The 17,130-nt window shown below is 38.6% G+C and overlaps 1 protein-coding gene across 2 annotated transcripts; it reads left to right on the top strand.

Moving 5' to 3' along the window:
• acsl4a (acyl-CoA synthetase long chain family member 4a) lies at window positions 1-13,132 on the top strand. 2 transcript variants are annotated; one of them, XM_059346280.1, is made up of 15 exons: window positions 1-87; window positions 2,505-3,042; window positions 3,133-3,310; window positions 3,424-3,533; window positions 4,294-4,432; window positions 4,538-4,688; window positions 5,074-5,197; window positions 6,178-6,249; window positions 6,375-6,514; window positions 6,605-6,777; window positions 6,864-6,938; window positions 7,054-7,242; window positions 8,409-8,523; window positions 9,885-10,042; window positions 11,536-13,132. In XM_059346280.1, the coding sequence occupies exons 2-15, from the start codon at window positions 2,686-2,688 to the stop codon at window positions 11,691-11,693; spliced, it is 2,139 nt and encodes a 712-aa protein (XP_059202263.1). In that variant the 5' UTR covers window positions 1-87; window positions 2,505-2,685; the 3' UTR covers window positions 11,694-13,132. The 2 variants fall into 2 exon arrangements, with proteins under 2 accessions (XP_059202263.1, XP_059202264.1); XM_059346281.1 differs by lacking the exon at window positions 1-87 and adding an exon at window positions 2,027-2,168.
• Window positions 13,133-17,130: the final 3,998 nt, after the last annotated feature.

Raw genomic sequence — 17,130 nt, 5'->3', positions numbered from 1 at the left:
TTTCTAGCTCCTCGGAAGAGGTAACTGTCGGTCATTTCTCGGCAGAGACACGACTACTACTGCTGCTGCTAGTTTCCTCCGCTCAAGGTAAGACAGGCTGGAGCCTGCCCGGCACGCTAAGCAGGGTATCACTCTCTAGCCGGCCGCTTTAATCTCATTACTACCTTTATCCGTTTGTAGATTTGTGTTAGGGCTAATTTGTGTGGGCACCGTTGAATTGGTTTGAGCTCTATCCTAACGTTAATCAAGCGCGCTCAGTGATAGAGGCTGGAGCAGCAGCGTGTGGCGGCTTTGTCATCATTCCGTCTGACATCGCGCTCACCAGCCATTGTCACATATAACCGTAAAATTAGGCGGTTTATCAACCCTCACAGTATTTACTACACTATTCACAAACGAGGCAATTCAGATACATTCTTATTGTGTGGGTTTAAGTTAGAATATAGCCTTTTGTTGTTTTTAAAGATGTTTTAAAGGAAGTAGAAACAATCTTGCCAACGCTGAATTTGGGCTTTTTGTGGTATATAATCATTATTTACAAGGGTTGCATTAGCGATAACGGTCCAAAATGGCTACGTTATGTTGCCATGGAAATAACTCATTCATACACAGAAAAAAATTGGAGTGACATCACAAGCTAGGGAAGTTTTCCACACAGAAAGTGTTTGTTATCTTTACTCAGGCTGTTTCTAAGTAATGTTTATTTAATAGAAACACTTTTTTTTTAATGAAAATTCAAGTAAATTGCAGATTCACTGATGTCCCTCAATTACATTTTACTTGGAAATACCAACTAATTTAGCCAATGAACTGGTTTAGTGAATATTACTTGGAACAAATGATTCAATTTACATACAAAACTGAGGACACATAAAAACAAACAATCGCTAAGTAATGCACTACATGAAAAACTGCTATTTTAAAGTGAAAGCACTGAATTCATATTAAAATATATTCAGTGTATGTGATGACTGTATGACTGGAAATTTTGACCACTTGGCTCATTGTAGCTAGTGTCGTGTCTGATACAGCATATTTGGTTAATCATACTATGCAATCTCCATAGAGATATACATGTCAGAACATTTGCCTTGCTCCAGGCATGTTATTGTGTAAATATTTGAATGCTTCTGTTCTTAATGCAAATCGAATACAGACAATAAACTAACTAACAAAAACTTGAAAGACTAGTCACTAAAGAATGTTTCACAGCCGGGTTATTATACCCTAAAGGAGGGAGTGCCTACTTTATGGTGTTACACAAGAATGTCTGGTTTACAATTGCTTGCTACAGTGATCTGGAATCCACAATGCTGTAAAGGTACCAAGAAAAAAATCTGGGTGTTCAGATGTGTCATCATAATCTTTATTTATGTTTTGGAGTACAGCCAGATGTTGTGCTTTAGATATACAGACATGTATGACGTGGGTTAGAGCTGAATCACTGAAATTTGAATCACACTCTGTAATGTGGGGCTCTCCGGATATCTGTTGCAACAGTGCAGCACTGACGTTTTATTTATCATGAGTAAGATCTTGTGCCCAGCTGAGTAGATACATAGTCATGTTAATATTTTAATATCTGTTTTGTGACATGAAAGTAAGGCTTGCATAACAGCTGTAAGCTACAATTACCTAATGAGACAGTGTGCCAATTCAGTCCTTTCTTGTTCTCAGCTGTCTCTGTCACTGTGGGGGTTATTCACTCACTGAAAACTAGGTAAAAGTTCAACATTTAATTCAATCCGTTGTATCTCCTTTATCTCTCAGATAGTGAAAACTACTAAAAAGCACAGTGTTTAGTAAGAGTTGTCAGTGATAACCCCTGAACTTTCTATTATGTGAGCTGAGCGTGTCCTTGAGTGGCCTCACTGGCCACTGAGTGGGGTGAGCTTCAAGACTATTGTCATTGGTTGTCAGCAGCTCAATGCTCCTCAGCTTAACTCACAGGGATGTTGTCATTGGACAGTGGTTTGTGTCTCAACACTGCTTCGACCCATCGTAACCTCTCAGATAACCCACTCTTTATTGTTGATAGGCAAACAGTTTGAAGAATACATGGGAGGGAACTTGCATAGTTGAACCCATCCTCCCAGGAGGTCTCATATATAATTGAGCCCAGAAAGCTGACAGACATAGTGGGCTGTTTGGCAGGGATTAAAAAGGAGGTAAGCATTTTCAGCCAGCATAGTTAATTTATAAAGGGGGTTGATTGGTGTCATTGACTTCAAGAAACCGATGGCAGATAATCTTTATGTAGTTGCTGACTTCTTTTTTTACAAACCAAACTTTTGTCTGGGTTCTGTTTTTTTTTTCTGAGAAGTTTGCCGCCAGATATAACCACCCAACTTCCTCTTCCAGTTGTTGGCATGTGACTGATTTTTGGGGTGAAAATCAACTCTGACTTTTTTTCCCTGACTTTTCACTTTTTATCAGTGGTTATTTCATATGTGCTTGATAAGTGTATTTTTCTGATGGTATTTTCTGTTGTATTACAATTTCAGGTGGAGCATTTGGAGGACAGTGGACTGCATATTTTCATACTACAGTTGTGGGATTCTTAAAAAAATTCTCACCAGGAGGCTTTTCTCTTTTTTTGTTGTAAATCTTTCCAGACCAGCACACTTTCAAAAGCTAGTCTGAACACCACTGTTGCATATTTTCCTTACACTCCCAGAGAACACTATGGGTCTCCAGTCAGACTCTACCCTCCAATCTATTCTCCTCTTTCCAATCCACCTTTTGGTATGGCTGTACTCCGTCCTTTCCTTCCTTCCCTGGTACTACTTCACTGGTGCTGGGGAAAGAAGAACTCAATCCAAGCGGACAAAGGCCCGTTCCACTTCAGGCCGTCCTGAGGGACCATACCGCTCTGTGGACCACTTTGACTCCTTGGCCAGGGAGGACTACCCGGGCAAAGACACACTGGATAAGCTGTTCGAGCATGCTGTGCAGCGCTTTGGACAAGACCATTGTCTCGGCACAAGAGATGTACTAAGTGAAGAAAATGAGATTCAACCCAGCGGTAAAGTGTTTAAAAAGGTAAGGATTCTCATCACTGTGTCATTGTCCTGAGGAGTGATTGTGAGGACAAAGATGTCTAATGTTACACCTGGCTCTTTCCCCTGCTAGCTCATCCTGGGGGACTATAGATGGCTCTCCTACAATGAGGTGGACTCTGCAGTCACTGAGTTTGGCAGTGGACTGGCAGCTCTCGGGCACCAGCCTAAAAGCAGTATCGCAATTTTTTGTGAAACCAGAGCAGAGTGGATGATAACTGCCCAGGCTTGCTTCAAGTACAACTTCCCATGTAAGTATATAACAGTTTGAATAGTATAGTGCAAAATCTTAAGCCACAAAGTATGAATAATGTAATAACTGCGGTTTAAATGTTTTAACTGAGTGTTCTTGTATTCATAACAGTGGTGACATTCTATGCTACACTGGGAGAGGATGCCATTGCATATGGACTGAATGAGACAGGAGTTACACATCTAGTTACCAGTGTGGAGCTGCTTGAGACTAAATTAAAAGTGAGTTAAGCCTGCACAGCACACAGAACTGCTTTCTCTGATTTAAAAAAAGAAAAAAAAGAAGAAGCAATGATTAAGCTGTGGTCATGATACAGCTGGTTTATCTGTAGAACTAGCCCCAATAATCATCATCAGATGACACTCACTTAACACGAAATGTCATTAACATCAAAGCTTGTGAAGGGAACACAGAAAAATATAGTGTGGTTTCTGCAGCCATGTGGAAGAATGAATGAACACAGTGTCTGTTAGCATGAAGGAATCATTTGAGTCTTTTACTGATGGTACTCAGGCTTACGGCATTTTGAAGCTTTCTGTATGATTACAAATCAAATTTATTACAGAAGTTATTTTCAATAACTCAGCCATTTTTAAGTGCAACATAAGGTGGACTGTCTGGACCGAAAAGTGTGAGAAAGGTCAAAGGTATATTGAAGATTTGATTTGTTAAAAATATTACCAGTCACACATACTCAAGATGAGTATATACAATAGATAATGTAGTAAAATAGAAGTGTACAAATGAAGGAAAAATATTTTTGATCAATATGAAACCTCTCAAACAGCCTTTATAGATTCCTATCTTCTTTTAATGTATTTCTGGGTCTTCCAGTAGTTGATTTTATATTTAGTAGGTTGAGTTGCTGCCCATTATGATGATTATGTCAGCAAATACAGAGGTAGAAATCCTTATTTATAAAAGGAAATCATGTGATCGGGCGTCCTGTTTTAATAGCAGCTATGTCCTGTCTCTGTCCAGTCTGTGCTTCCACAGATCCCTAAACTGAAGCATGTGATCTACGTGGACCAGAAGAAAATGAGCACAGAAGGCTACCCAGCAGGACTGTCCACCCACAGCATGCAGGCCGTACGGGAGCTGGGCGCGCTGCCTGAGAATAGTGCGTATTTGTCTGACCCACCTTGGTTGTGCTTCTTTGTTCAATTCCGGGGTGAAAAGCCTCACACATACTGTATAAGACAATAAGTGTTTGTCTGTCTTGCAGTGGGGAGGGAAATCGTAAAGCCCCAGCCTTCTGATCTGGCTGTGGTGATGTACACCAGTGGCTCCACAGGCAGACCCAAAGGAGTCATGATTGTCCACAGTAACCTAATTGCAGGGATGACAGGCCAGTGTGAACGCATTCCTGGGCTCGGGTGAGTTTCATATCATTTAGTACGAAAAAAGTTTCACAGCAGGTTTTATTTTTCCAATCTCCAGCCAGGGTTCAAATGACCCCATTCACAACCCTTACTGGATAGCACATCTCTCAATTGTCCTTTTGTCTATTCTAACTAAAGCAACATTAGCTTAAAAATGGCAAGTAGATAGCTGTAAAAATATAGCAGAATAAGCACCACATGTCAGCTTGAGGTGATAGACAGTACATTTTGAGATGGTGCTAGCTATATTTGCATACTGAACCATGTTTAAAGATCCTCAGTGTGATAACTGAGAAAAATAACTGAGATAACTGAGAAACAGGAAACAAGTAGTATCTGCTACCTCTAATCTTTACTTTCTCTCCCTGTGCTGCGACAGACCTGATGATACTTACATAGCCTACCTGCCCCTGGCTCATGTTCTGGAAATGACTGCTGAAATCTCCTGTGTCACATACGGCTGTCGGATCGGCTACTCATCCCCCCAGACACTGTCAGACCAGGTAATACCCAGCACCAACACCTGAGCCCAGGGTTTGCAGTTAATGAGGTAACTTTAGGGTTAACCCTGGGTTTTCAGTTTTAAGACTGTGGTTTACTTCTTACTGGGGTAGATAGCCAAAGTTCTTCCTACTGCGGAAGATAAGAGACTGACGCAGACAAAAGCACAACCTACCAACCAATTAATTCTTGGTAAAAGTGATTAATAACATAGATTGTTGTTGGAGGGACAGACTTCTCTGTATCATATACGCCTTAAGAATGCATCTAAGCAACACATTTTAATTTAATCGTGTAATTATAGGCAAATCTGCTCGTGCCCTATGGGGCAGTGGATAAAATAAAGTCTGCACACTAAATACTCCCATTTATTTAAATGAATTAAACCATACAGCGACATCAAGCTCTTTTGTGGACTTTTATTCAGATTTTTTGATCCTTTCTTTTTTTCATTTTACATTTTCTTCTAAACAGCACATGGATGTGTGAGTCTTTGCTAGTGTTTTTGTTTTGTTAATGCAGTGTTTTAATAAGCCTCTTAATATCGCCAGCGGCCCTTCTTGCACTAGGCAACTTTAAGCCTCAAGTATGTGTTTAACTTGCTCTGTATTTGTATAATATTATAGTTTTCTCTTCATTTGCAAAAGATAATAAACATATCCGTGTTTACAGTTGGTCGTATGCTGCAAAACCCGCCCTTTTATGTGTACACACCCATAACTATACTGGGAAACCTATGCCAAGTTGAAAGCCACCGTCACCAGTCTATTAGCCTGATTGCAGTTGTTCCGTTTAGTAAAACCAGATATGTTGAACCTGCTTCATAGTACAGGGCCCAGGTTATGTTGTATTTATCATGCCATATTTCTCAATAACACACCTAGGTGTGGTTATTAAAACGTAACTACATTGTTGCCATAAGCTTAATCATCGTTGATGTCTAATGTAATCACCGCCTTCTGTTTTTTTCTGTTCCCTTTAGTCCACAAAGATAAAGAAAGGAAGTAAAGGAGACTGCTCTGTTCTCAGACCCACCCTGATGGCAGCTGTACCGGTAATATTGCTGCTTCATCTTCTTTCCTCTGTCCATCACTCACTACTCTGTTCTCTTTCCTCTTCTCTATGTTTGCTAGAGTTTTAAATGTATATATGAATCCCTTTTTTCTCCCTCCTTAAAAGGAAATCATGGACCGCATCAACAAGAATGTGATGAGCAAAGTGCAGGAAATGAGTTTCATTCAGAAGACGCTGTTTACACTGGGCTACAAATATAAACTAGACCAGATCAAGAGGGGCTATGACGCACCACTGTGCAATGCGTAAGTAACCACAGTGTCTCATTCAGTGCCCTTTAGAAATATGGTTGTGGCGTTGAACTTGAAATCAAACACTGCAATCTTTCTTTGCAGCCTTTTGTTCCGGAAAGTGAAGAAGCTTTTGGGAGGGCGGTTGAGGATGATGTTGTCCGGAGGAGCCCCCCTGTCCCCGGCCACTCAGAGATTCATGAACGTGTGTTTCTGTTGTCCAGTGGGTCAGGGCTACGGCCTCACTGAAACCTGTGGAGCCGGCACCATCACAGAAGGTACGGTGATGATTAAGAGGAAGAGCAGGAAGAGAGTGTACAGATGAGAATGAATGAGTATTAACGTATTGTGTCTTCTCACACAGTGGCAGACATCAGCACCGGTCGTGTCGGAGCTCCTCTTATTTGCTGCGAGATTAGACTCAGAGACTGGGCTGAAGGTGTGGCTGAAAAACCTGTTGCTGCATGCTCTACTTACAGTATAGAATGACTTGAATTTTTTAATTACAGGATAATTGGATTTTACTAACGACTTGATTTGCGGCTTTCTGTCAGGCGGCTACACCAGCAAAGATGAGCCAAACCCTAGAGGCGAGATCCTGATTGGCGGCCCCAATGTAACCATGGGTTACTACAGGCACGAAAGCAACGATCAGGACTTCTTTGTGGATGAAAACGGTCAGAGGTGGTTCTGCACAGGAGATGTGGGCGAGGTTTACCCTGATGGCTGTTTACAGATAGTGGGTGCGTATAATTGTTGTCTTACTTTTACTCTTTACTCAGTCCCATGGCTGTCATCTGATGGCATTGGTAAAAGGAACGCTAACATGCTCAATTTCATAGCAATCATCAGTAGTCGGTGTGGTTGTAACTTCTGACTCAGTCTCTAGGCCGCAGACATGTGTTTCACCCAGACGTCACGTAAAACAGATGCAGCTTTCTGCACCGGCTCTGTGCCTCAGCTGCATCTCAGTGGCATAACCATTCAATACACGTGTACACAGGAAGTTGGTGCCCAATAAAAAGGCAATAAATAATTATATCCATCTACATTTTTCAACCTAGGTAGAGCCGCTGTCTCTGGACAAGGCCGGTCGAATTTTATTTTCTAATATGATTTTGACCACCAGCTATTATGAAAACAAGATATTGAAGATGAAACGATTATTGTGCAACAACATGTTTAGCAATGACATTTTACAGCTGTGCCCGTTTTTGTTGCTGGAATATATTAAATATAGTTTACCAAAATGTTAATGTATGTTTAAGGTGCTTTCAGTAGGCTGTGGTAGTGAAAAACAACAAACTTGATCTAATTTATTTTGGAGTAATTCATTTTTCTACATTATTTTATATTGAATATATGTTTAGTTTTCTGTAGTGTGGAAGTGTACCAATGTTTCATGGTTGATCTAATTCATTTATTTTATCATTTTCCATATAATTTATTTAAATGTATGTACATTTATATGATTAAATGTATACACATAAATATATATTTTTTAAATGTATATTCAGGGGATTTTAATTTTTTTTTCAGTTAAATTATATTTCAGGATCATTGTTGGAAAGACAAGTTGTTTTTTTTAAAGTTTGATAAGCGCATGATGTTTCCAAAGTCAAGAGTAATTGTGAAAAATAATCATAATCTCAATATTGGCCAAATATCATCATTATGATTTTTGCCATAATAGAGCAGCCCTTACCTACATTCTACATTAACTGCCACTAGACGGTTTCACTGCGAACCTTTCCCTCTGCTCCGTTCACCAGCACCTGTCTGCCCTGCTAGCACTTTGAAATCCCCGAACACGCTCATGCTTCAGTGTGGCTTGAATATTGTCAGTACGCGAGCATGATGCTGACGAAAACGGAGCACTATTGTGAACAAATTTTCTTTTTTCATTTAGATCGCAAGAAAGACCTGGTCAAACTGCAGGCGGGGGAGTACGTGTCTCTCGGTAAAGTCGAGTGCGCTCTGAAAAGCTGCTCTATCATCGACAACATCTGTGTTTACGCAAACAGGTGAGTAAGTTACAAGTACGACCTATCCCTTGCGTTCACAGGTTGCATTTTTTCTGAAGACTAACTTCCTAAATATGTCTCACCTCTGTGTGATAACTGCGGGTCAGCTGAAGCCAGTCTTTTACACAGCTACACACTCTGCTCCAAACTGCTCCTATCAGACTGTGGGGAGTTTGTTTATACTGTAAATCCATGTACTATGTTTAAAAAGTTTGACATGGTTTTCCTCTCTTAAACAAATAATTTACAGTAGGATCCAGTCCGACCCATTCCCTGAATGTTTACATACCTAAAAACAGACTGTGATATGTGTTAAATTCACACAATCTAGGTGCAGTTATAAATGTGGATTTTTGTGTGTTTTTTGTCATTAATTTGGACAACAGATTTGGTCATTGCAGTAGTATAATAATATGAAGCATGATTAATAATGTATAATCACCCCACTCCCATCCCGGCTTTCTCAATGCCACAATGACTCAATATATCCCATATACAATAGTCATTGTGTGTTTCTCAATTTTCCCAGTTCAGACACTGACCTCTAGGTCACAGTTCAACTGAATCTCTCTCTTCTGCTGACATCTGAACATCTGTGCTTTGATTTCAACTGACACAACAATAAAAAACATAGCGTTTAATGTCTCCACCTTAACTCACATCTTACAGTTAATGCACTTGAAGAGTCTTTGTATGCCAAGCAGGAGACCAAACAGTTTTTGGACCACAGTGGGAAAAAATTGAATGACTTAACACCAACTAATATGTAATATAGCAGAACATTATATTAGATTAATACATGTTGTGAATTTTGGAAATGACTACATCTATAAATCGATACATTTAATTTTGAAATTTCAACTGAAATGCTCTGGAGTTATTGGAAATGTTAAATCCTTCACAGCCGCCACTGAAATGTAATTCTACAGAAAGTCTAATACTAATAATATGAGTGAAGCCTCATCGTGAACTGCTATTATGAGTCATAATGGGTTTAAACTGCATGAATTGTCAAGCAGAAACCTTGTACAGCATTCAAGTGTTGATTTAGAATTTGAACGTTTATGGATTAAGCTTCTAGCTATTCGAACTTCTACAAGTCTTTTAGCACTTCAGCTGATACTTGAACTTTAGTCAGCTCTTACAATTAAATTAACTCTTCGACTTCATTTAGTGCACACTTCAAATTCAGCTTCTTTTAGCACCTCTTCTCTAGCTGATTTTTTTACTTTCAGTTTAGTATTTTGAGTACCAATTCAACTACGACTTTGGCTCATTATTCATCACTATTTCAAATGTTTTAGCTGCAGATTTTCTCTGCAGCCTTTAACCAACCTTGCTTCTATTGATCCTGCTTTCAGTGACCAGAACTACGTGATCAGCTTTGTGGTTCCCAACCAGAAGAGGATGACAGAACTGGCCAAGCAGAGAGGCATAGTGGGAGCCTGGGAGGAGATCTGCACTCACCCCGACATGGAGAGGGAGGTCCTGAAGGAGATCAAGGAGGTTGCTGCTAACAGTAAGAAATGACCATGTTTTAATTTAGCAGCTTTTTAGTTGAAAAGGATTATCCTTTGTACTGTCCTGTAGAGGTGTGAATCAGCAGAGGCCTCACAATGCGGTTTTATCCAGATACTTGAGTCACGATGCGATATTATTGCGATTTTAAGCATTTTGCAATATGGTGAGTATTGCAAAACAATATATTGCAATTTAACTGTTTACCTGCATTTTCCACAAAATTAAATTTAATCAAGAATTGTTTTGTCAAATAAGAGAAAATTCTCAGTCTATTCATCTCACTTCAGTCTTTTTATTTCTCCACAATGAGAATCAAACCCACAGACTGACCAACAAAGTATTCAGTCAAACTGAACTGAACTGATATCAAACATGTATGGACGACAACAACTGCAGCATTTTATCAAACTTTCAAAAACTTTTAGCTTCACTGCTCTGAATTTTTTTTTTTTTTTGAATGAAACATTAAAAAGCATAACTTTACAGGGCGTCCCGGTGGCTCACACTAGTAGAGCGCTTGCCATGTAGGCTGAGGCCTTGCTGCGGCGGAGCCGGGTTCGAATCCGGCCTGGGCTCCCTTTGCCGCATGTCTTCCCCTCTGTCACCCCCTTTCACTCTGTCACTGTCAATAAAGCATAAAAATAATCTTTAAAAAAAAAAAAAAAGCATAACTTTGCAGCCTTATTTTGACAACTCCCCCAACAGGATATGGTGACGCACATGGTGCCTATAGATCTTCTAGTTATATGATACCAGTTAGTGGTCGACCGATACAGGTTTTTTTAATGCTGATACCGATTATTTTGACATCAGTCTTAACCGATCCCCGATATGTGCTGCCGATTTTTTTTGGGCCGATTCTTGAAGGCGATAAAAGCCATAAAAATGACACAATGATAATAAATGTTACACAAGTCTCAATTTAAACAAAAAAAAGAAACATGTATTAACAAAACAAACAAAACACATTAACAGTTGGAGAGCAAACAATGTGTATGTTGTTTTATGCCTCGAGGTGGTGCCGCCTCAGATGATCCACATATTTGATGTGTCTTTTTTCCGGTATCAGCAGCAGCTCACCAGAGAATGGCAGATGTTGCACTGAGCGGTGCCTGGTGTTGGCTCAGTGAAATGGGATAATTGATCGGGGAACACTCGCACGTATCGGCCAATGCCGATACAAGTAAAAAACGCAAAAAAACGGCCGATATATATCAGCTGGCTGATATATCAGTCTATCTCTAATACCAGTATCTCCAGTATATTCCTAAAAATGAGCCCGTTACAGCCACCAGGGAATAAAACGGCAAAAAAAACGGATGACTTGCTGGCCGCCCAAACGCTAAATATCGATACTTGGCGGCCATGAATCGATATAATATTGCCACGTAAAATATCGCAATACTATGCTGTAGCAATTTTTTTTCCCCTCGTGTGATAAATGTGGTTGAGCATCACTGTTTTCTTCCTCTTCCCCTTTCATCCTTATAGTTAAACTCCAGCGATTTGAGATTCCAGTGAAGGTACACCTGAGCCCAGAGCCGTGGACGCCCGAGACAGGTCTGGTCACAGACGCCTTCAAGCTGAAGAGGAAAGAGCTGAGGAACCACTATCTCCACCACATAGAGAGAATGTATGGGGGCAAATAACTCCGCTCACATTCACCCAAGAGTCTCCAACTTTCACCATAACCACTGTAAATAAGTCTTTGGGGTAGCCCCAATGGATTTTTATGCTGTTTGTGTACCACAGGCGTCCAAATGAAATTGTCTTGAACATAAAAGCTAAAGCTGTAGATAGTTGTAGCTGTTTATCCATGTGTGCTTTCTATTTGTGTGCTTTGATTGTCAAAGAGTTGCACCTAAGCGGCAATTCTTCCGTGAAAATGGTCCGAGACCGTTACAGCACTCAACTGCCATCCACTTAAACCTGCTGGAACTCAGTTTGTAGCTCATAAGAAGTACCACTGTCCTCCATGTGTTGGTTGCTGAAGCTTTGTTGTTGTGTTGAAAATATTAACAACTGTAATCATCACAGAGGCTTGTTTTGCTCTTTTTGTAAAGTTGGAGTACTGACGTTACTGTGCCTTCAGTCTGCAGTACTTGTGTAGTCAAGCAGAAGTAAGTGGCATCTAGATGAAATAGTTTACGCTTTTGTTACAAAAATGGCTTAAACTGCCATGGTATGTTTACTTGAGGAGAAATATCCCCACCCAGAGATACATTGACATGGATCATAGAGAATAAAAAAAGACTCTCGATCATGTCTGCTATTTTTCCCCCTGACTGATGTTTTATTTATGCTTTTGTTATTGTGTCAACTTATTCAAAATATGACCAAAATGTGTGCACATAAATGACTCAGGAAGAAGCAAAATGTTTTAATATAAGAAATTGTCAAATCTTGGGTTGCTTGTATAGAAAGCCCTTTGTCAAAATTCTTGTGGGCACCTTATTTATTTAAGAGCAAGCTTGCTTAAAATTTTAACTGCTTCAATGCTTATTAGCATTAGTCAGTCAGAAGTGGCTGTAATACTGTGCGTATTTTACCTCAGTTAACAGGTTAATGTACAATTTGGTATCATAAGGTTATCACAAGTGGAGTCCGTTCATATTAATAGGAGTGTTTTCTATGTATTTTTCCAAATGTTGTCATTTTGTTACAATTGTTACAATTTCATTTCATTAAGCAGACGATTTTATCCAAGGCGTACATTTGAGAGTTAATTTTGAAGGATTTGCATCATTAAAACTTTAAGGACACGGACATTGGCAGTCGCTTTACAGTTGGTTGTTTGGTGATCCTATTCGTATTTATTACTCCATTATGATCACATGCCTTGTTCAACATTTAAAGAATAAATCTTTTTTTTCATAATAATTGCTGTATGATATTTTTATTTTATTGCAATACAATTAAAAGAAACAATCTGCATCTACAGTGGAAAGAAAAAGTGTGTAAACCCTTTGAAATGACCAGGTTTTCTGTATTTGTTGGTAATAAAATGTGATCTGATCTGCATCTAAGTCCCAAGTATAGACAAACTTAATGTGCTTGACCTAATACCACATGAACAATTATAATATTTTTATAATATAATATTTAAAGAAATAATTTCTCTTGGTCGGTGTGACTGCTCCATATAAGTCTCTACCGAGGCTCCTTCAGTGTTGTAGTGATGGCTGTATTTGTATTTAATTGTATTCAATTGTTTATGTAACATTTAACTGTGTTTAAATGTTGTAACTAGTCACTTGTAATGCTGCTTTGTTGGCCAGGTCTCTCTTGGAAAAGAGATTTTTTTAATCTCAACAAGATTTTTACCTGGTTAAATAAAGGATATACAGTAGTGTTCAATATAATAGCAGTCCAATGTGACTAACCAGATTAATCCAGGTTTTTAGTATATTTTTTATTGCTACGTGGCAAACAAGGTACCAGTAGGTGCAGTAGATTCTCAGAAAACCAACAAGACCCAGCATTCGTGATATGCAGCTCTTAACTGTGCAGTTGGGCAATTAGTTGAAAGGAGTGTATTCAAAAATATAGCAGTGTGGCATTCAATCAGTGAGGTCATCCATTTTGTGAAAAAACAGGTGTGAATCAGGTGGCCTCTATTTAAGGATGAAGCCAGCACTTGTTGAACATGCATTTCTCTTTGAAAGCCTGAGGAAAATGGGTTGTTCAAGACATTGTTCAGAAGAACAGCGTACTCTGATTAAAAAGTTGATTGGAGAGGGGAAAACTTATAAAGAGGTGCAAACAATTATAGGCTGTTCAGCTAAAATGACCTCCAATTCTTTAAAATGGAGAGCAAAACCAGAGACACGTGGCAGAAAACGGAAGAAACCATCAAAATGGATGGAAGAATAAGCAGAATGGCAAAGGCTCAGCCAATGATCAGCTCCAGGATGATCAAAGACAGTCTGGAGTTACCTGTACAGTAGTGTTCAATATAATAGCAGTCCAATGTGACTAACCAGATTAATCCAGGTTTTTAGTATATTTTTTATTGCTACATGGCAAACAAGGTACCAGTAGGTGCAGTAGATTCTCAGAAAACCAACAAGACCCAGCATTCATGATATGCAGCTCTTAAGGCTGTGCAGTTGGGCAATTAGTTGAAAGGGGTGTGTTCAAAAAAATAGCAGTGTCTGCCATTGACTTTACAAACACAAAACTATTTTGTACAAACTTTTTTGTTTCTAGGATTTAGCAATACTGTGAATCACTAAACTAATATTTAGTTGTATGACCAGTTTTTTTTATAACTGCTTCACATCTGTGTGGCATGGAGTCAACCAACTTGTGGCACCTTTCAGCTGTTATTCCACTCCAAGATTATTTAACAACATTCCACAATTAATTTACATTTCTTGGTTTTGCTTCAGAAACAGCATTTTTGATGATGTCACCCCACAAGTTCTCAATTGGATTAAGGTCCACTCCATAACATCAATGTTGTTGGTTTGGAGCCAAGATTTTGCTGGTTTATTAGTGTGTTTGGGGTCATTGTCTTGTTGAATCATTCATTTCAAGGGCATGTCCTCTTCAGCATAAGGCAACATGACCTCTTCAAGTATTTTGACATATGCAAACTGATCCATGATCCCTGGTATGTGATAAATAGGCCCAACACCATAGTAGGAGAAACATGCCCATATCATGATGCTTCACTGTCTTCACTGTCTACTGTGGCTTGAATTCACAGTTTGGGGCTCGTCTCACAAACTGTCTGCGGTCCTTGGACCCAAAAAGAACAATTTTACTCTCATCAGTCCACAAAATGTTCCTCCATTTCTCTTTAGGCCAATTGATGTGTTCTTTGGCAAATTGTAACCTCTTCTGCACATGCCTTTTTTTAACAGAGGGACTTTGCGAGTGATTCTTGTAAATAGATTAGCTTCACACAGACGTCTTCTATCTGTCACACTGCTGTATGTGTTCAATAAAGACATGGATTATTATTGTTTGTGTGTATGTTAAGCATATTTTGTTTGTATACAGTAGTCAACAGTTTGGACACTGGTACTGTGTACTTGTGACTTAAAATGCAGATTAGATCACATGACAATTAATGCAGAAAACTAGGGTTCACATACTTTTTCCTTGCAACTGTAGATTTTTATAATTGTATTTTTTTGCGTACCTACAAACATACTGTGATATGTATTATGTTCAAATATGGATGATTTTTGTATGCCTCTTGTCATTCATTTTGGACAACAGATTTGGTTGTTGCAGTATCATAACTTCATGAATCATGATTAATATTGTATAATCACCCCACTCCCACTCCTTTAGCCACAGTCCCACTTCATTTTTTCACTCTTAGCCTTCCACATAAACTGACATTTCATCTGAATTCCTCTTTCTATTTAGCTGTTATTTTAACTCCTATGCTGACACCTTTACAGGTCAACAAAAAACCTCTTTAGCCGCTCCAAGTCTAAAAGCTGCCACTGTTCAAACACAATTTACTGCTTTTAATGCCTACACTTGAGCCAACACTTGAACTTAATCTTTCAGGTGATACACTTGAAGTCACTACATTTTTTCAGGACTTCCACTTCAAATGAACTTCCTACACTACTGACATATCAACTCATTTAAGCTTTTATTGAAGTTTAAAATAAAGCTTTAAATGTCTCATATCATATTTTATGATGGCAGGCACCTAAAAAAAATACTCATAATCCTCATTTTGAATTCAAAGTTGTGCTGTTAGATATCTGCAAGTCCACTTCTTAAAACAGGTGCTTAACTTACTTTTCCCCCTTTTTTTTTTTTTTTTTTTTTTACAGCAAGCGGTTGAGCAAACATGTTTTTACCAGTGAAAATGTTAAAACAAACAAATATTGTATGTGTTTAAATGGAATCAATCGTCACTCAGAAATGCTGTGCTACATTCAGGTGTTGATTTAGAACTTGAATGTTTGAGTATTAGTTTAAGCTTCTAGCTATTTGAACTTCAACTTTGAGCACTTTCCCTTTAACTTTAGTCAGCTCTTACAATTAAATTTACTCGACTTTTTCGGAGCTTAAACTTAAAATCCAGCTTCTTTCATGACCCCCTAACTATTTTGACTTTCAGAATTGTATTTTGAGTAACAATTCTGCTACAACTTCAGCTCAGTATTTAAACTATTTTGAAATAATAATCATGTAAATAATGTTTCAACAGCAGTGATCAGCTGATCACATGTGCAGTTTTCTGCAGCCTTTTATCAACCTGGTTTCTATTGATCATCCTGTCAGTGACCAGAACTACGTGATCAGCTTTGTGGTTCCCAACCAGAAGAGGCTGACAGAACTGGCCATTGTTTTTTTCCCCGTCACCTTTCTTCAATATAGCTAAACTCCAGCAATTTGAGATTCCAGTGAAGGTACAAAGTGTCATCGTTTTGATGGATTTGCATCATTAAAACTTTAAGGAACTCTGGTCATTAACAGACGCTTTAAAGTTGATTGTTTGGTGATCAAATATCTATTTATCACTCCACTATGATCACCAAGGTTGTAATAGTTTTGGATTTTTCATTAGTTTTAGTTTGATTTACGTTGTGAATTTTTGTTTTCAGATACAGTTAGTTTTAATTAGTTTTTAGAGTGAGTTTGCTCGTTTTTATTTTTTTGAAAATGCTTACTTTTAGTCTAGATTTTATTAGTTTTCGTTTTTTTGTAATGGGGTATTTGTTAGGTGCAAGATTCAAAAAGGTCACAATAAATTTTGCCTTTATTTCCTTTGCCTTCTCCATCTTAGCCCCAATAAGGTGATTAACTATTGCAGCACCAAGTTTTGTTAATTTTGGTTCGAGTGAAGTGCTGAACTTTTTGAGTAACGACAGACTGCTACAGAAATGTCTACACAAACGACTCACATAGTTGTGTAAACATCCTAGTTTCAATAAACATATTTACTTATATTTTCGTCCTCCCGCTTGCAGTGTTCCTGTATGTTCACTATCCAGCAGCTATTTGGTCAAAGCTAAATAAATAGATTTCATATCAACCAAAAGCTTAAATAGTTTTGTAACCACATAATAGTTTGTTAGTTATCGTTTAAAAAACCCCCCAAAAAAACTA

The sequence above is a fragment of the Centropristis striata genome, chromosome 12 (assembly GCF_030273125.1).
Source record: "Centropristis striata isolate RG_2023a ecotype Rhode Island chromosome 12, C.striata_1.0, whole genome shotgun sequence".
In the NCBI taxonomy this organism is placed as follows: domain Eukaryota; kingdom Metazoa; phylum Chordata; class Actinopteri; order Perciformes; family Serranidae; genus Centropristis; species Centropristis striata.
Note: the sequence above shows the minus strand (reverse complement) of the source record. Positions and strands in the feature narration are given on the sequence as shown.

Coding starts and splice junctions, on each gene's coding strand:
- acsl4a (XM_059346280.1), top strand. CDS start 2,686: ATGGGTCTCCAGTCAGACTCTACCCTCCAATCTATTCTCCTCTTTCCA. Junction 4,433..4,537: donor GGGCGCGCTGCCTGAGAATA/GTGCGTATTTGT, acceptor TCTGTCTTGCAG/TGGGGAGGGAAATCGTAAAG. Junction 10,043..11,535: donor CAAGGAGGTTGCTGCTAACA/GTAAGAAATGAC, acceptor TCATCCTTATAG/TTAAACTCCAGCGATTTGAG.